The 22441-nt window shown below is 37.0% G+C and overlaps 1 protein-coding gene and 1 long non-coding RNA gene across 2 annotated transcripts; one reads left to right on the top strand and one right to left on the bottom strand.

The window, feature by feature from the left end:
* The first annotated feature begins 10716 nt into the window (after positions 1-10716).
* Positions 10717-12306, top strand: LOC116205166. Its single transcript, XM_031537671.1, has 4 exons — positions 10717-11171; positions 11298-11453; positions 11578-11686; positions 11805-12306. Exons 1-4 carry the CDS (start codon positions 10734-10736, stop codon positions 11984-11986), a joined length of 885 nt encoding a protein of 294 aa, XP_031393531.1. The 5' UTR covers positions 10717-10733; the 3' UTR covers positions 11987-12306.
* Positions 12307-18235: 5929 nt separating this feature from the next.
* LOC116205170 lies at positions 18236-22197 on the bottom strand. Its single transcript, XR_004156469.1, has 3 exons — positions 21859-22197; positions 21238-21363; positions 18236-20713 (listed from the first exon to the last, which is right to left on the bottom strand). It is a non-coding gene; the product is annotated as an uncharacterized LOC116205170 (long non-coding RNA).
* Between the last annotated feature and the right edge of the window lie 244 nt (positions 22198-22441).

The following is a 22441-nucleotide window of genomic DNA, read 5'->3' as shown; positions in this document are numbered from 1 at the left end:
ATCTGCCTTCGAGCCAATCTCGGGGCGGTTTTCCACTCTGCCGCCTATTCCTGGCTTTCCTGCGGGGCTGCCAAAATATTTTGAATTGGTTGCTGTCGGGTCAGAGCTTTTAGTTTTGGGCGGGTGGGATCCGGTCACATTGTATGTGCTAAAATCCGTGTACATATACAATTTCATGTCCTCGAGGCGGCGGCACAGGGCCGACATGCCAGGTGAGATACGGCAAGTTCTACAGTTATGCATCTGCGTCTGATGGTGAGCGGATGGTATATGCGGCTGGGGGATGTTTTAAGAGGCTGGGCAACAGTTTAAAGTCCGCCATGGCTTATGACATTAAGTTGGACGAGTGGATAATAATGCCTGACATGGCAAAGGAAAGCGAGTATTGCAAGGGAGCCTTCCAGTCCGGCAAGTTCCATGTCATCGGTGGGTACAAGACCTATCAGAATTGGGAAGAGAGCGGCTATATGATGAGCGAGGAGATATTTGATCCTGTTGCATGGTCTTAAGAACCCATTCAAGAGAATGGGTTAGGAATTAGCCTAGAAACTGCAACTAATTGTGTAGGCGGAAATAACATGGATGGATCCTCATACATATGCATGTATGGCCTAGTGATTATTGCTTGAAAGAATTACTATGCATGGCAGGCAGTCACCAAGGTGCCGTTCAATTTTAAGGGTCAGTTCTAGTAAGGTGGCATGATAAGCTGATGGCGACTGGGAACAATTTGGTCGAGAGACGCAAGGACGCCTATGTCTTAGACCTTGTCACTCATTCGTGGACTTATATAGATATCACCGAAAATCTTGGTAACATAGCGGGATGCAGCTTGGAGTCCACAAAATCGTAAATACGTAGCAAAAGGCATTGTGGATCAATATCTTGTTTCACTCCAATTCGATTATTCTGACGCTTTCTTTGCAGTAGCATTGCGGTTTTACATATTTTCTTGGTGTTTTTTGAGTGAATTGCATATGTTGTACATGTATCGATTAACCGAAAGTAGAAACCACACTGTCCAAAAGTCAGTTGAGAGGATTCGGTCGGTCTCTAACTTTTCTCTCCTCTAGAAATTGTTGGCTAATTTTACCATGGCCAGATGCGTATTATCTGCAGATCAGTTAACAAGATGATAATCAGTAGCACAAAAACTACATCGACCACATTCCACTTTTCAGAACCGGGTTGGAAAAGGAACTTGTTGTATGGCAAGACCAGTTCCAAAGTTGGATTGTTTTACATATACAGCTTTCAGAACTGAGGGGTTTGTGCGTGCTCCGAATAAACCTGACATAGTTTTCCATCTTTTACTATTTTAACGATCCTTAGACAACTATCCTTCAGTGTAATCCCGTTCGACTTGTGAACCCACTAATCAAGCCTAACCCAATTCAATATCCAGTGTGGTTTGCTAAATTTTTTTACTGAAAGCAGTCTTCTTGTTTCTTGCTAGATAAAGTAGCTCTTGCAGGTTTTTGCAATTTAAATTTTGAGATAACCAAATAAGTGTTTTCTGAATTTGGGACGAAGAAACTGCACGTATCTGTCCTTTCCTTGCCTGGTGAAGAAAGCCAGTGCTCGAATCCTAGCATGATCGCAATTCTCATCACCTAAAAAGGAAACAACAAAAGCAAAACATATCCTCAGTAGTTAGTCCTATAGCAGACCGAAAAATTCATGTGTCATTTTCCTTTGACAATGCTGATAACACGAGCATTACTTAAAAAATCAAAGTGAACTTCTCAGTAGCTCTAGATTGACTCTGCACCTCTTATGATGTAACAATGAACGATAACTTCTGTTTAGCTTTTTGTTGAAAGAGCAGAAGAGATTAAATCACCAAACCAACATGCTTGGACAATGAAATAGAACAACTGAGCAGCTAGAACAACAATGATTTATCTATATTGGAATTATCTGCCCTTGCAATGAATTATGCTGAGTTCTGCCTCAAAGTTAGAGATGGCATACATGGCGCCATCCTAGAAACTGTCCAATGATGACATCGGAGAAGGAGAGGAAGATTATGATCAGTATGTAGCATGCAATGCAATGGCTATAGCTAATACAGCTTTTTTCGTTGTATTGACACTGATCCTAGGTATCACATGTGTGGGGCTGTATCGATTACTAATTTACTAGTACGTTAGCTAAGTTGCGCCAGCGTTCAATATAGAAATTATCAAGTTTACTTGGGATGGGTCTGCTCTCATCAGCAATAAACGCGCTCATCCTCTCCATGAAGCTTCCAGTGGCAACCTTGAGAAGCCCTTCCGGTGGCATTTATTCCTCATTACATCATCGGCACTTTTTGCAGCAAGTATACTGCACCAGGACAGTCTTGCTCTCGCTCAGGGTTGTTTGCCGCTCAACCTCTTCTATTCTTGTGCTCATCAATATAACTATTTACAAAGCGTATGTTGATATGAATAAGAAAACATATGATCAAGTCGCAAACTATGAGGTCTAAGATGACTGCAAGAAATACTTGATCACGATGAGCTCTGTAAGCTTAATTGGGTACAGTAAATGTTGGAAATTCTATATTGTGCTCCGAAGATTATCCTCGGATCATCTTCATTTGAGTAGAAATTACTTTGATAGATGGATCAGATTCTAACGAACTTGCTATGTGTCGAGAGCATGTTATACTAATCTTTACAGTTTCATAAAAGAATAACAAAAATGCATCTGACCTGTCCGAGTGGTCCACCTGAAGGATCAGCATCTGCTGAGCGGCCATCTCGGGTTTCCTCTACCTGTAAGCAGATGCCTTAGCCCATCCTGTATTGCTCACATCGATATCAGACTTGCGATGACTCCAACTTGCGGGAACAATTCATTATTGAGAAATTACATAATCATTAGAACTTCAATTGACCATGCAACAATTTGAACTCTTTTAACTTTATAAACTTTCCTAGGGTGTTGGAATCATATATGTCTCTTTTCTTGGCAATTGCCTGTTTCAATACCCAGACCTTCCATCAGATGCATCATTTTCTTCCCACGAGTTGTCACACAGAAGCTGCTAAGTTCATCTGAAAACATCTATTTTCATTCTTTGAAGAACTTAGAGTTTGATCCTCCATGATTGTTTTCCATCCCGAGGTTCTCTTCCAGAAGCTCTTCCTGAAATGCTAGCAGATTTCATCTCTTCTACTCAGCGTGATTTTTCATGGACTTCTGTGTGTTGGTCCTGTAAAGAACCAATTGGGCTTACTTCACATGCTCTTTCATCGGCATGTTCTTTTGACTGTTCATTACTCGTAGGAACTACCATCTCGTGCTTGGTTGGTTTTGGTCTAGTAGGGGGAGGTTTTATGTGATGTCTCTTGCCCTGATTCACCAAATTCAACCAGGTCAGTATAGCGAAGAACATAACAGGTTTTCACTAAGACATGTATTTTTAAGCAAGAAGCATGCGAGGAACTGGAATAGCTGAGCTAGACTAGTCTCAGAGGCACTTATCATTTCCTTACATTGCTCGAAGTCTACTCTAGCGCGCCTTGTGTGTCCGTGTTTCGAGCAGCATCTGCTCCTCTTTTAGAATTAGAGACCATAGATAATTTTTCCAAAGTATAGCTGGTGGCTTGGACAGAGAAGTAGAAGAAGTTTCTTTCACCATGAAGGCCTCTTCTGGTAGCAGACTCAGGAGGAGATAGTTTCTCTCTCTTATCAAGAACCTCGCTGGAATCAGATTCAGCAACAGAAGCTTCGGCTTTTTGTCGAGTAATTGCTTGTAAAGTTTATAATTATAACTTTGTTTATGTTCAATTTTCGTCCCGATACGTAGACATGGATTCCATTTGTTTAAAATGATATTATGCATGTTCGTTCCACAATATCCATTCAAGGCAGTTGAATGAGGAGCATACTCGAAATTCCACGATTACGGGTTGATGCTGTTGCAGCGTCTCAACTAACAGCAACAGCTTTCACGGGATCCTTTGAGCTGTCATATATTGACCAAATATCTATAGACTATAGCCTCATTGTTATCAAATGGCAACAGAAAGCAAGTGAATCACGGACTCGTTCCACAGCAGCCGAATCCACGGAAAGAGATAGAATGCCAACTAGATATGACTACGAATTAGTACCGCAACAGAAAGTATTGGAATTTCAGGTGCAGCCGGCAAATAAAAAAGATGAAAAAGAAATGCATAGATCGACTCCAAGATAGACATAATTAAGGAAAGCAAGTCGCGTGTGCTCACAGGCTCTCGAAAGTTTGAGGAGCAAGAAGTTTCATACTGTGGCATTACATCATCCCCCGCACTAGCAGATAAAAACGGCACATTCAGTATCCTATAAACCATCAATATCAGTAAGTCGCACGAGCTATGGATTAAAATCTCATGACCGAACCTGCCCTAGCAAGAGTCTGCCCTCTGTAAGAGACCCAAATGCGTTCCTGTTCCACCTTGTAGAGCTATGGTTTTTACATCTTATTATGATTATCTTGTCGAAGTACCATGGGGTAATAATTAGTTTCAGTTACTTCAATTTAGGTGGTGTTTGATAAATTAAGCACTTAATTAGTTAATGGAAGAAATGTATGGGAAGAAATGATGAACGAATAAGGATGAAAAAAGTTTCGTGAGAGATAAGAGTATTAATAAATGAAAAATCACTTATTTCATTAACTCAAAATTTTTTACTTATTTTATTAAGTGTTTTTTTTACTTAATGATTAAGTAGTTTAAATCCTCATCTCTTATTTTTTTTCTCCTTTTTTACATTCATTTTCTCTTATAATTAACTTTTTAGTACTTATTTAATTAAGTTGAAATAAACACACCCTTAATCAGTGATAATGTTATTAAAAATAAGTAGAATTTGGAATTAAACTTCAATACAAAGGAACAAGCCAACACTTTGTGATTCGGTGGCAGTGAAAGAATGGCATCATCATGCAAAAGTAGATCGGAGAATCATTAAACAACGTATGTTTTTTCCTACAAGGATAAACAGGTACAAACGGAATTTACGCAAGGGAAGGATCGTTGTCTTTTGTTACTTTTTTTTCTTTTTTCTTTTTTGGTTGTTAGATTACTTTATTTAAATTAATATACATTGTTAATTGTGTCCACCAAAATCAACTGGCTACTTCTTTTTTTTCTTTCTTCAAAGGAAGGCACGTGAATCTAGTACATGGAAGAATCAACTAACCGTTTTATTTTATGCAAGACACTAGTTGAGTCATATTAGAACCATATTTCTAAAAATAGCACCTTAGTCTATTCTGTGGAATATCGCATATGAAAAGTTGTTTGTTTAGTCAATAATTTGAATGTGCATTTTAATTGATGTAAATTATATATACATATATGCATACCACTAGTGGAGTTCGTGCGTTGCATGGAATGAAATGTAATCCTTTTATTTTTACCTAATTTTATTATATATAATATGTGTTATAAATGATTGAAAATAGTCATTTAAAATCAATATAATATACTATTAGATATATAAGACTAGTGGTAATTTAATTTCACAAATAAGATAAATAAATAATTAGTAAATTAGTAATATGCTATTAAAGAGGCAAAAGCATGAAAAACTTGCATTTAAAAAAAATTGAAGAACTCGCGTCCACCTTGGTAAAAGAAAAACCTCATTTCCACCAATTCAAAAGGAGATTATGCATAAAAACTTTAAAAGAAAAATTTCAACTAAAGCAGGATCAATTTTTGTTTTCAACATTGTCAAGATTCAAATAGTACTTCTATTACATTAACCACATACATAAATTGGAGAACTCAAAAAATTATACAAAAGTTTATGTTTGAAGAAAAGTAAAAAGTTAAAGAACTTCATTTATAATGGTAGACATATTATAATAAACTCAAGTGCATATGAAATATTGAAGAACTCTCATTTAGTGGTAGCAATATATTTCAGAGCCAGATCGATTACAATTTATATATGTTACCTCTGCAATTTATAACATATCATATAGAATATAATGTAGATAACACATTATATTTATATCTATCTGATTTAATTTTTTAAAAATAAATATATAAACACATCACATTCATAAGAAATATGATATAGTTTGTTTTTAAAAAATCAACGATGATCATTATGTGATTGGGGATCTTTTCATAAAATGCTTTTAATTTAAGAAAAATTTAAAAAATCTGGAAAACAATGATTGTTCCATAAATTAATATCTATATGTTCTAAATATATAAAAAATTTCCCTAAAAAAGCTCAAAAAAATCGAGAAAATAATGACTAGTCCCACAAACTATATTTATATGGCTTAAAAATAAAAAAATCATTTCCCTAGAAAAAGCTTAAACAACCTAAAAAATATTGCTCGAACCTCGGAAGCCATGCAAAAAAAAAAAAACTCAATATCGCGCCACCTGCATGATTTATGGCCAAATTGTTTCGTTCCATGGACTTACAGGGATTTCACATGGATCGTGGAAAAAGTTAGGCAAAGCCCGAACGCCCTCATTGCAAATAATAATAATAATAATAATTCAATTCCACAAATCTATATTTTAATTTAAAATTTTGAAAATTAATTTTTTAAAGAAAGTTAAAAAGCAAAAAAATAATTATGATCCCATAAATTTGCATCTATATATTTTAAAAAATTACTAAGATTTTTTGTTCTTAAAAAAACTAAAAAACCGAAAAACTTTCGTTCAGCAACTGAGCATTTTAAGGCCAGTTGGCTTAACCCACTAGAGTTTTGTTTTATATTATATATATAAGTCAATAATAGGGCAAGCATGGACGAGATTGCATTAATTATCAAGTGGGCGTTTGGTTACTCTATTGCATGAAGTGCAGATAAAATAGTTTGGGGAAATTATTATTAAAAATTTAATTGTAATAATGGTTAAGAAAAAGTATATGAGAGATTTTATTATAAAATTAGAGAAAATGAAAAAAAGTAATTAATCGTTGGTAGAATTTAGTATTAAAAAATTATTTGTGATAATGATTTAAAAAATATGTGAGAAAAAAAAATATATATATATATATATATGAAAATAAAATTCGAGCTGAATTCTCATGCCACCACATTATTAAAAATAAAAAACGGAGCTCTATCACATTGTCACATCATCGATTTACATTACGAAAATTATACGTTCTTATAAAGGAAGGAAATATTCTCAAATAGATAAATTTAATTAATTAATTATGTAATAATAGAATATATAAATTATATGTATATATCTAAACGAAATATATAAATGGGAAGAAAATATGCAGTAGAACATGTACATTATATAAACATCAGCCAATATATAGATTGTTTACAATGAAATATAGTCCAATAATCTCATTAGCGACATTACAATAATTTACTGTGTAAATTATATATAGTCAATATAAATTACTGTGAAATTTTAAATATTATACTTCCTTTTGTTAAATTTAGACACCTCTTTTTAGTTGACTATAAATATGTGTTTTATACTACTCGAGTTGTTCGATAAGTAACAAACGACAGTTTCTCAAATGAATGTAGCTTCTCCACTCATTTTTTCTCTGGTTTTTTTTAATGAAATATCACATGCAAATTTTCTCCTCTATGAAGCTCCCCAAGTCCCAATTCAGATTCAAGTGGTATGAGATTTGATTGACTCTATAGATTTAGTAAACAGTAGGTTCTCAAATGAAGGTTGTTTTTCTCCTTTTTTGTGATGAATTATCACTTGCGAATTTTTTCTATTATGTTTTACAAGAATAAAAATGGTAGGTTCCCAAACGAATATCGTTTCTCCTTTTTTATTTTTGAAAAATTTTCACATGCGAATTTTCTCCATTGTGTTTTAAGCTCTCCAAGTCGCGCTCCAAATTCAAATGGTGAGGAATTCGATCGACCCTATAGATGTTACCTTACAATGAGATGGCGTCTTACCTACATAAGAATAATTTATACAAGAGATGACCCAATTTTTTTTATATATATTTCTTAGGAGTTTTTGTGAACAACTTATCTTTTCATTAGTGTTTTTGTTATGATATCGATAACTATATTACATGGAAAAAAAAATATAGTATGAACAATTAGATATTAAGTATCTTTTATTATTTTGTCCAAAGTAATTATTTTTTATAGAATTATTGCATTTTTATTTATTAAGAATCCAAAATTTCCTTATTTGAATATTTAATTGTAAATAATTTTCTCACAAGAATAAGATACTACATAAATATATTGAAATACTGATGTTTGATATTTTGAATTGATGAATATTTTATGTTATTGGATATTGCATAGTTTTGTAATATTTTATTTTGCGCTATATATCGTATCCAATAAATCGAGATTTGATCCGTATGAAGTTGAAAAGATATACAATTCCGAATATACAATGTCCATTGAATATTAAATAGAAACATATATTATTTCTTATGATTTTATTTTTTTATAATATATAATAATTATATATAAATATCCAATTAAAAGTTATAAAATATTATAAATAAGTTTTATTTTCCTAAACAAATTTCATAAATTTTGTTTCTTCTTTTTTTTTTCATTTCAAGTATGTACTTTCTAATTATTTTGCTTTTCCAAAATAATATTTTAGATTATGTAATTCCAAATTGAACCATAAAAGGTCGTGGAAGGGCAAAAACCTATATTACATTTGTTGACAATTTGGCGGAATAAAAGCAATACTTCCCAACACAAACTAAATTCTAATGATGTAACATAATTATTTTAATTGCAAAAATTAGAAACATTTCGGGCGCAACGCGCGGATTTTCATCTAAATTATTATTCAATTGAAGAAAAATAAATAAAATGTAATGATTGTATCGTTTAATTGAGAAAAGAATATTAATATAGTGCGGTATAGTGGAGTGTGATTATATTCTTTAATCAAACAAAGCAAATTCTATTTTCCTTTACTGTATCCCCAGTTAGGTTCATGGATGGGCCTCCCCTAGTTTCCAGAAAAGAAGAAAAAGAAAGACGATGATAAAGAAAGGATGTATAAAAGAGGCATCAACTTACCAAATATATATATATATATTTATTTATTTATTTATAATTTTTTTTCGGTGTATCAATTTACAAAATTTTATAAACCAACGACGGGGCACGACCCAAGTCAACAATGAGGATAATGTACACATTCCTAAGGAATCTTCTCCCGTTAAGTCGGCGTGATCTGTACGTGTAGTTGATTAGGTCAAGAAACTAAATTAAAAAATGGATTGAAGAATTTGGAACTGATGTGGTTATCATCCTGACTCAAGAATGCGACGCGCACATGTGTGGCAGGTCGGACACCGGAAGGTCTGACCTGCAGAGTCGGCCCCGTCATACCCGGTCTAGCTTATTCACGAAAACATGATGAGTAATTCATTTATTAACAAGCCCAATGATTTAAGGAAGTCGATCGGGTTTAATCATACACCACTTTGGCATTAATGTTAAGTCCACAAGATGTCGAGTATGGATACATGACTCGAAGCTTGCTTCAGATAATTCGAATTGGCAACATTGCTTTATATTATGTGGGTGAACTTTACTAGCTTGCTGGAATACAGTTCTAATTAAATTTACATGAAGCACCTCGTGGATTAGGGTAGAGTTAAAGCCCAGCATGAGAATTTGTTTCAATCAATAAGGTGATAATACTTCAAGAGATCTCATCCGGAAAGAAAATAAAAAATTTTCCGCAGGTGCACTATGGGGTGCACATGAGCAACTTTACATTAATAAAAATTCCAAAGTACATAATCACATTTTAAAATTGCCTAGCTAGCTATACGAATGTTATTTCTCTATTAGCGCTCAGAAAGTTCTATTAGACATTATAGATATGAAGTGAATGTGGACCTAAGATGTATTAATGAGTTTGTTTCGCTTTAAAGTGAGGATATTCAGAAGGAAAATTCTAAAAATTTTTTTCCTTCATATATCGCAGTTTACAAGTGTAGTTTGAATAATTTTAATCAATTTCCCGAGTTAAAAATTTTATAGCAGTAGTTTGGTGGAGACTTTACATTAGTCCGCTCTACTTGGTGTTTCCCTATTACAACAATTAATCCAACATCTTATTTCCGTATATATTATCCCCATTTTCTTAGTGGATATAAATTTTTGATCGATTTATAATTCAGGAAAAAATAATACACGATTAAAATTTTCATGTAACATTAAAACGACGTACCATTTGTAATCTTATCAGGGGAGAATCTAGGATTTTCGTTCAGGAGGGCAAAAATATTGCTTGATATAAATAGTACATAAATTTTTTTTTCGGGGGGGACAGAATGCAAATTTTATATAAAAAAATTCATAAATTAACATAATTTTGGGGTAAAATTATAAAAAAGCCAAAGTTCAGGAGGGCAATTGCCCCCCGGTATTACATTGGCTCCGCCCCTGAATCTTATAATATCTCGAACCGAAGGCACCGTGGTCCATTTCACATTTGAGGAACCCCAAGAGAAGTTGCCAGTAATAGAGGCAAGAACTTGCTTGGAAAATTCGACCAATTCTAAATATCCACGAGTCTTTCTTCCTCTCTTTACTCGCTCGGAACTTTCATTGATATATACGTAACTTTTATTAAAACAATAAGAAATGACCGTTTACGCCCCAAAATGATTTAGAATATATTATTTGACCATTCTTTCCTTGCCCCATAAGTAAAGCAAAAAAAAAAAAAAAACTTTCCACACAAACTCATATATAAACGGGGGGCGAGCACACACTCAAACACGCGTAAATGCGATACTCCCTTCCCATATTGTCATCAGCTGCTGCTACCAAACGCCCGTTTATCACAGCCTCTACTCTTACCACCAGTTTCTTAATTTCATTCATGGGTTCCCTCATCAGCTTGGCTCCCGCACAACCACAGCGCTACCAAAGCGTTGTTGTGATGCGGCATGGGGAACGAATGGACAACTTCGTGGAGTCCTGGCTCTCGAAAGCCGCCAGGCCATGGGACCCACCCCTGTTCGATGATGGACACTCTCGGTCCTTCCGCACGGGCATGGAGCTCCGGACCCAGCTCGGGTATCCAATCCATCGAGTCATTGTCTCTCCGTTCTTGCGATGCGTCGAGACTGCTTCTGAAGTGGCCTCTGCTCTATGTGCCATTGATGAGAATTCCGATGCTGTCTCTGGGACCGATGTACCAATTGACCCATCAAAGATCAAGGTCCAAAAAAAAAAAACTCATCTCATAAGCTCATGATCTCATTATTTGGTTATTTAATCAAAGGGAAAATATATCTCATGTATCTAAGCTATATATATATATATATACATTATTTAAATTCTGTAGGCTTCTATTGAGTATGGACTGTGTGAGATGTTCAACAACGTGGCCATCAGAACGCCTCCTGAGAATAAGGATCAATGGGGATTCAAGCTCCCAGAGATCCAGTCGAAATTACAGGCAGGCACTGTGGATCCTGAATATGAACCAGTTTTCCAAAAGGTAGAGACGGCACTACGCATTGCTCATTTCTGTATTTCTCGATGCTGTTGTGCTTGCTTCTTAAGGCGACCATATAACTAACCCAACCGAGGATCATTGCTGTGATGTTGATGATGAAATTCAGTTGCCGAAATGGGGAGAGACGAGTTCGGACGCAAGAGCTCGATATGAACGAGTTATTCACGCCCTCGCTGATAAGTACCCTTCAGAGAATTTGTTGCTTATCACTCATGGTAATTAGTGGAGTCCAAATTCTATTTATATTTGGCTTTCACATTCAGGTTTTATTCATCACTTCTGTTGTCCTAAAGACGCCATTGATTTCTAATATTATTTCACTCTGATATACAGGAGAAGGACTGCGGGCTACAGTTTCGACTTTCTTGAATGGCACGAAAATACGCAAAGTCGAGTATTGTGCCTATGTCAAGCTTCAACGACAAGTTACCCCAAAGGAGGACAACACCTTTACTGCAGGAAAATTCGATGTGGTCTCCCACCACGGTTACTTGCTGAGAAACGATGACGCATAGATTTGTTGGCATGGACTACCCAGTTTGATTGTTTGATCCTTGCAAGCGTGGGGAAAAGGAAGAAAAGAAGTTAATATGGTTTACCTTTATTTATAGTTTCCTTGTAATTGATAAGCACCTGGTGCTTTATCTTTTGGTTTATTTATTTTATTTATTTTTTTCCAAGTACGTATGAGATCCAAGCAGAAAATGATTTTCTTCTATTTCAAAAAACACCGATATTTTCTTGTAATTTTCATTATCTATTCATGCTACTTTGAAAATCTAATGATTTATCCAACTGGCACTGGGGTTGGTTGAACTCCGGGGATGCATGGAAATTTCCCTTTCTGCTATAGGATCTTATCCATAAAGTGATGCTGCGGTCCATAATGTTGAAAGCAAAGGTATTTCTCGCTATTGGGAGTCATCAACTTGATGTTTTCTCGGCCGATGTACATATGCGTCGAAAGCAGTCTATTCAACGGACCGCTCTTCCCGAGTATCCTCGTTGATCGAGCCATGAGATGTAGTTAACACCTTTGGAGATTGGGCACTAAACCCCAAGCCACGATTTTCAATGCCCGAAATATATTTATGTCCTTGACATCTGTGTCCCCATTCATACTCCCCCCCCCCCCCCCCCCCCCACCTCGTTTTTCCCCCGACATGAAGTTCAACGCGCCGGATGCTAATTTCCACCCGCTTTCTTCTGACGATGAGCAAAATTTTCCACATTCAGGCGGAAATTCAGGAAGGCCATGAGAGGAAGAAACCTCGCTGAGAAAAACATCATGCTTATCATTCCCCCAAAAATCCGAATCCGGATGGTTCTTATCATGAACCCCATCATCCACGGCAGCAGACTCCACAAAAAAAAAAAACATTTCGGAAAATTTATCACCCCCGGCACCAATCTAAATAACCACTGACGCAGCGAAATTAATTGCGATATATTGATTAGCGCACGAATACCAGACAACAACCTTCTATAACCTGTTAATTCTACGAATACCAAGAAATAGACATCAAACTTGAATCAAATCCGAGATTGAGAGAAAGAGCACGATAGCTCCACAACTTTATTGATAATATGAAAAATCTCCCTTAACCCTAGGGTTTTACAATACTTAAATAGAATTAAAAATTCTTAAATTGCATTAAGATATAAACTTTTCTTAAAATTGTAAAAAATGCCCAAATAACACAAAAATGCCCGTTTGAGGTCCTAAACGATGAAATTTGGCCTAAATCTCGTCTTTTCACAGACAAAAGCTGTGAGTTTTGCTCTGGAGGCCGTTTCCCTCGAGACAGGGTTGTCAGAACCTGTTTTTATCAATATACCGATTTGTCACGTCTCCTGCCGCAACATCCAACTTGATAATTTTTTCTTGTTGTAGGACTATGTTCCAATTCTCTTCGTCCTCAACTTCAAAATCTGGGTACTTATCATACCCGAAGAAATCGGCTATCAAGAAGTCATGTGACTGCTCATGGGCCTCATCTTCCTTGTTGAACAACTGATACAGGGTCTCCGCTATCGAACTTGCCGAGGTGAACCGTGAAATGTACGTGAACAAATCTGGAGAGATAGAGCTCTTTAGGACGGATACCGCATTTGCATTCACCTGATGTCACTTCCCGGTATCACGGAGCGGTAGTGTCATCATCTCCCACAACATCCCACAAGTCTTCTGCAACGAGATACGAGTCCATGCAGGACTTCCATATCCATTAATTGGACTAATTCAAGAACTCAATACCCAGCCCACTTACGCAATAACTGAAACCCATATTAGTGTAACCAAGCTTCTTCACCCCAGCGATCTTGACACATACCAAATCCCCACCAAAGTGGCACATATAACCATGTAAGAAAACCGTAGTGAGACCAAAGTCACACTAGCTCAAGATCGCACAACCAATACTGGTGGAGATAAGCTCGACACACACTCTAAATGTGATTATATGGAAGACGCGAGACTTATGTAAATTGGATGACACTCTCAGTCGCTACTCTTGGTACGTGTATGGGGACACCCTTGTAAGTCATCCTAGTACTCTAATTATAGACCAAAAAATAAAACTCTAAAATAACATTCCTAAATTATCCTGGGAAACCTAGAACAATATCTAAAGACCTACGACAATTTCAAGATACAAATAAGCACATTAAAGACATCGTGAAAGTCAAAAGCACAAACACTCTCATACCGATGCTTACGAGTTAACATTCCTCATGCTCGGTCAAAGTTATATTTTCAAGCAAATCAACTTTAATCCTCAACAGCAGGACCGATCTTGAAATAGACAATTAATTAACTTCCCAAAGAATCACCCACCACTTAGGCTAGAAATTCCATTGTGATGCAAATTGACATGATAAATTACACGCATATAAGGAAACGATTCCTAAAACTTTAGCTAACATCAGTTATTCTAGTACAATTAACAACGATGAAAAAGTTAGATTTTAATCAGTGATTAAGAAAAAGAAAAGAAACACTAGAAGAGGAGGGACAATTCATAGGACAAAGCGAGAGAGAGAGAGCGATTACTCCATTGCCAATCTCACCTCTTTTTGCCTCTAAATTCCAGGCGATTGTGACAGAAATTTTTTGGTAGAGAATTAATGAATATCTTGTTCCGACTCCGACAGTGAAAGAGTAAGATGTATTTCATAAATTATCATCGTAAGCATGGTTATTAGAATCACGATTCGAATCGTAGAATCTTACAATTCTACGATTCAAGGGGTAGCTAGCCATTCTGATTTTATGGCATGAATCGAGAAGGTAGAATCGTGGCTGAATCGCGATTTGAATCGCAGAATCGTGATTTCAACCCAAAGTTGTATGCCTCCTCTCTCTCCCTTCTCATCTCTCTCTTTGTGCGACAATATTACTCATTGATACTCTTATTTTATAAAAAGTTTGAAACTTGTATCTTGACTGTAAGTGATAGGGACCTAGAAAGTTTCTAGAGCTGCTTCGAATTGGTTCCGGCTGCTTCTTGATTGTCGTCTGGCTTGAGATGATTTAGGTTTGAATTTTTTTCGACTTTTTTAGATGCTAAGAAAGATGATGCCAAGAAGGGACAAACCAAGAAGAAGTTAGGGAGGAAAAACAGTTTCCCCTATAGGATGCGTGACCACGATACTAAATCAATTTTTATTGGAGATTGTTATAGTGTGAGCGCTCTCTTGTGAAAACTAAGCACAATCTGATTTTGATGAACGAAGTAGGAGGCAGCTCATTTGACGTTTACTTCAATTATTACTGACATAGGATTTTGTGTATATATATATATGCTATTTTTTTAATTACAGATAGAATCTTACGATTCACGATTCGATTCTACGATTCACGATTCCATGACCCTTGATCGATTCCAAGTAGAATCATGATTCTGACAACCTTATGGTAAGTTTTACAACTTTGTTGAAATAAAAGATCCACGGACCGTAATGAACGAAAAAAGAAAAGGGTTGTTAATTATGCTAGAGACAAGAGTCTCAAGAGTGCACAATTTATAAAATATATCTTTCTATAAAACAAAAATGAACAGGGCGATGCCTCACGCTATGGCAAAAGACTTGAATCTAATATCCGAAAAAACTCGAAGGCAATGCATAAACCAACCTGAAGACCCTCGTTTTAGCCCCTTTGCACGGCGCGTCCGACCTCCGTCGGCGTGTCGGGCATCACCACCTCCGCCATTCGGAAGCTAAGACCCTCCTCTATCCTCTTGTGGTCTTAGCTTTCCCGATGACCCCTCCCTCCACTCTTTTTCCTTCTCTTTTCTTTTTCTCAGATGGGTATCAATGGTGAGGTGATGCGATTACGTCCAACTCCGACGTGGTGAGGGCGTCACTATTTCCTTCTTAACAACTTGAGTGCGACCTTCTCCGTCCGGTGGTCTTCTTCACCGCGGTGGCTCAGATCTTATGGCTCACGATGGTGGTCTCCTCACGGTGCAACAGGAACTCACCATGGCGGCTCAGACCGGTGGGATAGGTAGAGTGGGCTCTCCCGGCTGTGACAGCGACCCTCCCCTCCTCCTCTCCGTTCGGCAGCATGGTGTACCCCAATGGTGGCGGCCTCCCGCTTCCTCCCGGAGGTCATGTTCCCTCTTTCTGGCTGCCCGATTGGTTCCTAGGGTGGAGCTAAGCTGCTACTGCTACTGTTTGAGTCGGGTAAGATTTGGGTCGGATCGAGCTCATGACTGGCCTGATGTGCCCTCTTCGGGTCAGAGTCAGGTTGTCTTCCGTCTTCCCGCCATCATTTTCAACGGCAGTATCCCAGCCTGTCACGACAAAGATTGCGATTCTAATCAGTTTGGTCTTCCTCCCCTTGTTCAAATCAAATTTTGTGGCTTGCCTTTTTATTATTGATATGAACAAGGTCGGCTCCCCTATTAACGGTCGTTGGTTTGAACCGATTGAAGGAGCTCTAGTTGCTTAGGTGCTAGTTCTTTTGGTTTGATTGTCTTGGGATTAGGCTATTGGGATTAGGTTGATTAAAATCGATTGATGGTCGTGGGTTTGAACCGATCGAAGGAGCTGTAGTTTCCTTGGTTTAACTACCTAGGAATTGCAATCCGTGGTGGGAGGCTGCGCTCGGATACCTACCCAAGGCATCTTTCCCGCTTTATCTCCGGCAACGGAGATTTAAATCTACCATGGATTAATGGATTGGACTGAGGATCCCCCTTCCCAGCTTTCACTGGGGTCCGTGGTGTATTGTTGCAAGAAGGTGGTTGACCGAGATTCTTCATTTCAAGATGACTTACTACAATTCTAATGTTCTTATTTGTTGTGACTTCTTTAAATCTAATTTTCTTTGTAGTTTTGCCCGGCGGACTAACAAAGTATCCTGCTCATGTAATTCATATTTAGTGTTTTGGTGTTTTCCTCTGTATTCATTTTTGCAGTTGACCGATGTATCCATTTGGATATCAATTAAGGATTCTCATTACCGTTTGAACCAAAAAAATAAACAGCATAAACCAACTAGAGGACAATGATTTCACTTAGAACAGTGGAAAGCCAAAACGATCTAACAATTAGAATTGAGATGTGTTAGGGACCAAAAAATTGGTCCGATCCGTTCGGCCCAACTTACCGTTTTGGGCCCACATTGATGCTCTAAATTGAGTAGCTAAATCTCATTGAGCATATTTCTCTATATACATCTCTTAATATATCTCATATTATCTCAAGAATATTCTCATGTTAAATATATTTTATCTTTATGAGATATTTCCTATCTCCAACCACATATAATGAAAGCGCATCTACTTGTTATTTACAATAAAATATTTTGCACAGATTTCTATATATCGATATAGATATCTCGAGACTCCTATAAATACTTCTCCAAATACTCCTAAACTCTAAGTTCAATTCTTCTATCTTTCTTCGATACATTCTCATTTAAGTATCGGAGAGGAAAATCGAAATTCCCTCCCGTTCTTTCCCTTTTTGCAGGTCACTCGAGACTCGTGGTCTGCAGGTGATCAAGGTCCAAAAACTGATATCCTAACAATATGAAAGAAATTGATTTTATCATCCCTTGCTGAACTATAGGATTTCTGACTCTTTCAAAGCTGCTATGGTGAGACCAGTCACTCAAGATGAGGTTGAATCCACTCTCTGGGGCATGGACAGTGATAAAGCCCCGAGACAGGATGGTCACTTCTTTAAAACAGCATGGCTCAGATTTGGGATGGACTTCTCTGCAGCTGTATAGGATTACTTCTCGAGCTCCAACCTGATGGAAGGAGTGAATAGTACCGGTGTTACCTTAATCCCGAAAATTCTCTAATCCAACTAGAATGGCAGACTTCAGGCCCATCTCCTGTTGCAACGTTTTTTTATAAGTGTATCTCCAAGATTCTTGCCGGTCGACTGAGAGTCATCCTTCCAGATTTCATCTCGCCAAGCCGATGTACATTTGTCGGGGGAGGTACATTGACGATAACATCCAATTAGCCCATGAGCTAGTGAGGGTTATAAAAGGAAGGGAATTAGCTCGAGATGTGCAGTCAAAGCTGCGGCTGATATCATGAAAGCCTTTGACTCTCTGAACTGGGACGTCATCTTGTTATATCTTCAAAGCTACTGGGACACCTTGGAGGTTTACTAATTGGGTCGCTGCTCGCTGCTCAATCTCTATTGGTGGTAACTCTCTAGGGTTTGTAGGAATTGACGCGGGGGGAGCGGTGGAGCATGTGGTTTAATTCGATGCAAAGCGAAGAACCTTACCAGGGCTTGACATGCCACGAATCCTCTTGAAAGAGAGGTGTGCCTTCGGGAACGCGGATACAGGTGGTGCATGGCTGTCGTCAGCTCGTGCCGTAAGGTGTTGGGTTAAGTCCAGCAACGAGCGCAACCCTCATGTTTAGTTGCCCAGAATCAAACAGCTGTAGATATTTAGCATGTACAATTTTTACTGCTTAGCTGTTTCTTTGTACAATGAGAATGGGAAAATTCTATGGTGCAATCTGATTGCACCATACAATCAAATAAATTACTTAAAATTTTAAGTAAATAATGAGTATTTTACTAATTAAGTAAATTTCTTTGAAATCATTGTAAAACACTTAGAATATTGTGTAACTTTGAAATTTGGGCAAATTATTTGGAAATTTGTGTATTTTACCTTTTTTTTGTTAGTAATTTACTAAAAAGTTAAGTAATTTACTATACCGAGTGAAGTAATTTATTCATTCTACAGGACATACGCCTATACATAGTGATTTATTCGATCCTGTCCTTGTGATATTCTGAATCTTTTCAATAGATGTGCCTTTTTTTCTCTCTAGGATTAAACATGTCATAAAACTCGTGATAATTGCATTATTATCAATAATATTAGTTTTTTTCTTTTTTCGTCGGAACTTTTTCATTAATCGTCATAGATTAGAAACTCTAGGTTTGGTAAAAAAATGAAGGTTAAATATACAATAACTAAAAGATTAAATAGAACAAAGAACGTTCGATTTCGTGTGCACAATATAGGTAAAATTGAAATTTTGACTGTTCAGATACATGCACGCATAGACACGTGCTTTTCAATTTTATATTTGGTGACTGTGGTCTTGGTTTATTTTTTATTGTATCAGGCAGGATTTATTAATGGGATTAACACCGGGAATTTAATGAGTAGTGACGGTCCTCAGATATCAATACATGGATCCTTTAAGACAAAGAAAATGGATATTATCAGTTTATAAGAGACTAATTTAGAAATTGCTCAACCAAGACTTGCTAATATGCTATTATTCATGTTTTTCTTCATTGTTAATATGCTAATATTCATGTTTCTTCATATGATGCCAATTACTCAATATATTGTTTATCTTGCTAGCATTATCCATCTCTTAAGAAAGATTTCTACTTCTATGGTGTTCTATATGACTCAAAGCAGATATGTTCCTTTGGTTAACCATAACTCCTTGTGTAATGTTTGCTGCAGGGCTCGAGACATATTTAAGCCTTCCACCATGTAATTGGTTGTATTATGACTGTTTATATGGTGTTTGCAAAAATGATGCATTTCATCTTGTACTCAATTTTACTTTTATTTTTTCTTTTTGATGCTTTTATTTATTTTTAAATTAGATGAGGCTGACACATTTGTACTGCATGTGCAGTTACACCCGCCTGTTTTACATTCCCAAAAGGCTGTTTTCGATCTCGGTTTATTCGTTGTAGGCACAAAATTGTACGGTTACTCACAGTAAGCTGTCTTATGTTTTTAAGCACTTGTTTTCTTGCTCAGTCGAATCAATAAGCTGTTTATCTTTTCCTTAATGTGTATACTCTGGATCTTTTGGCCTTGACTTGGACATAATGATGGTGCAAAATTAAGTGGTCAGTGGGTTTTCCTTGGGCATTTTTTGAAGCATGCGCCAATTTCTCAAAAGCAAGTACTTGTCGAGAATATTAAAGCTATTTACTCTCTTTTAGTTCCCCTGAAATTATTCACCATTCAACTTCTTTTTCATGATTATTTTACTCATTTTTTGGATAAGTGATTTTTTTTCATGATTGTTTTTATCTTACAGTACTCTAGGTTCTAACTTTAATTATTATTTTTAACATGCAAATTTGTTTTCTTAGCAGTACGTAAGGCTTAATCAATACTCTCCATTAAGTGACCTGGTCCATTCCCTCCACAATATAAAGAAAAAACATAAGACCTAATCAGTACTATCCATTATACAACTTTATTCCTCCATAATAAGGTGATAACCTTAAAAATAAATCTCATTGCCTTTATGCTAGAATATTAAGCATTTTAATTTTGTCTGCTTAGTTTTAACAAAATTTAATCATGAACCAAGTTTTTTTTTTTTTTTTAGTTTGTCACTCTACCTTTCTATGTCAATCTGGAAACCTTATTGTAGAACTGAGGTAGGCTGAGACTGCGTTTTTTGGACTCTGTTGGTGGAACTAAGCAAATTTTGGATTCATTCTGTCAACGATAATGGCTGAGCTCCTAATGAGAAGCTAGATACCTTTATTCATTAGCCTTCAAGGCACGACTCAGATACCTTTATGCAAGACAGTAGAATCATGGCTTTATAACTTGTATATTAACCATTCAAGGGCAAAATCAAGATTCCAGACCACCACCGTCAAGGGAAAAGATATATTTTGCGAACATGAACATGTCTGACCTTAAACTCATTTCTCAAGGGATAGGCCTTTGGGAGTCGAGGCTCACGAACAGAAACAGTAGCCTGAAAGAAAAATAAATAATAATCAAACCCTTTAAACCATCCGAACCAAATGCCGCAAAATCAAAAGACGCTAAAGAAAGCACTTCTACGCAGAATAGCAGCACTACTATCCAGAGGAGAGCGATATGGCAGATACTATAATGTAACACAATGTCAGGAACAGAGTGGAATCACAAGAACGTTGAACCCCCGTTATATTAATTATTGCGTTTCTCCATGGTATTATATAATTGGAGAAGCATTACCCTGTACACATCAAAGTAAAATAGCAGGAGATAGTGTTGGAAATTATGGCTAAGGAGTGAATGAGAAAATTGCTCATGACTCTTGATTTTCTTGGTGGTTACAAGAAATGAATGAATTGCATTCATGAATAATCAAATACCATTAACACATATATTGAGTATATGTGAGTTATTCCCCATAAAAGGAGAATAGGAAAAGTCATATAACGGATGGATCCCATAGTCTATAAAAGGGGCACACGGCAAAAAGGAAAGGAGATAAGAGAAAAAGCCTCCTACCTTCCATTGCTTCCTGTAGCCGATTGAATAGTAGAAGAAAATTCGACCTCAAAGTGTCCACGCTTCTCTTCGAGTTCGCTGAAGCGTTGCTGTTTGTGCTGTTGCTTCGCTTGTTGTCGTTTTATCCTGGGAAATGATTGTCCACGTAACCTCAAGCACCCAGGAGGGGACAATTCTGTTTCAAGGGGTTTGTGTCTAACACAGGACTCGGCTCTCTCGTATCTTTCGATTTCGCCTTTGTTTCGGCTTGAATTTTCAAGTTCTTACACTAGTGAAATTCATTTAATTTTATGGCATTTTATTTGTCCGAATTGCTATTTGAATTATCGTTCAATTTTGTGAATTATAATTTTGCCTTTTACAGATAGAACGACAAAGGATTCGGGAATATAGATTGAGAAATTAAGTCATATGAGTTTTTTAAAATGAAGCAACTTCAGAAAATTGATGTGATAATGTGCGTCAGACGTCAAATGGGCATCGAACACAACAATTGGAGGCGAAAGCCTACCTGGTTGGTGTGAAATTCGACATAATGGTGGTGTGGAGAACATAAAGCTACAAGAGGCATTTGATCAAGCAATTTGGAGGCGGTAGATATAGGTAGAAACGGAGTTGAACCTGTGAGAGACTGCAGAGAGCAGAGGAAGGGATGTTCGGCGATCCATGCACGCGAATCAATATAAAAGTCACGTTTCGGGACGAACCCATGAACATGTGCGATGGGGAAAGGCACCAAAGGTTTTATGGGTAGGCTGTGGGGAGTCCCAACCAGTGGCGGCACTATGTTACTGATAGGTGGTAGGGCAAATGGTAGAGGGCCCAACCGGCGGTCATGGCGACAGCAAGCGAGGTGGCAAGGTGGAAGGCGAAGGCCCAAGGCCAAGGGGCTGGGCGTTGAATGGGCGGAGGCGAAGTGGAGCAACGATAGAGGGAGCGCCGGATTTGTTGAAGGAGCGAACCAACGATTGGAGAGGCAGATACATGTATATTTGTGGGTGTATATATATATATATATATATATATTTGAGGAGGCACAATTCAACTCACAAAGTAGCCAAAAAAAAAACATAATTGGTGACTCCAAGTACGAAAACATTTCATTTAGAGTCAATAAGTGCGAAAAAGGTCCACATTTTTTATTAGATAATAATAAATAGATGGATTTTCACATTCTCTCCTCCTCTTTCTTTCCTTTCGCCTG

The sequence above is a fragment of the Punica granatum genome, chromosome 4 (assembly GCF_007655135.1).
Source record: "Punica granatum isolate Tunisia-2019 chromosome 4, ASM765513v2, whole genome shotgun sequence".
NCBI classification, from domain to species: domain Eukaryota; kingdom Viridiplantae; phylum Streptophyta; class Magnoliopsida; order Myrtales; family Lythraceae; genus Punica; species Punica granatum.
Note: the sequence above shows the minus strand (reverse complement) of the source record. Positions and strands in the feature narration are given on the sequence as shown.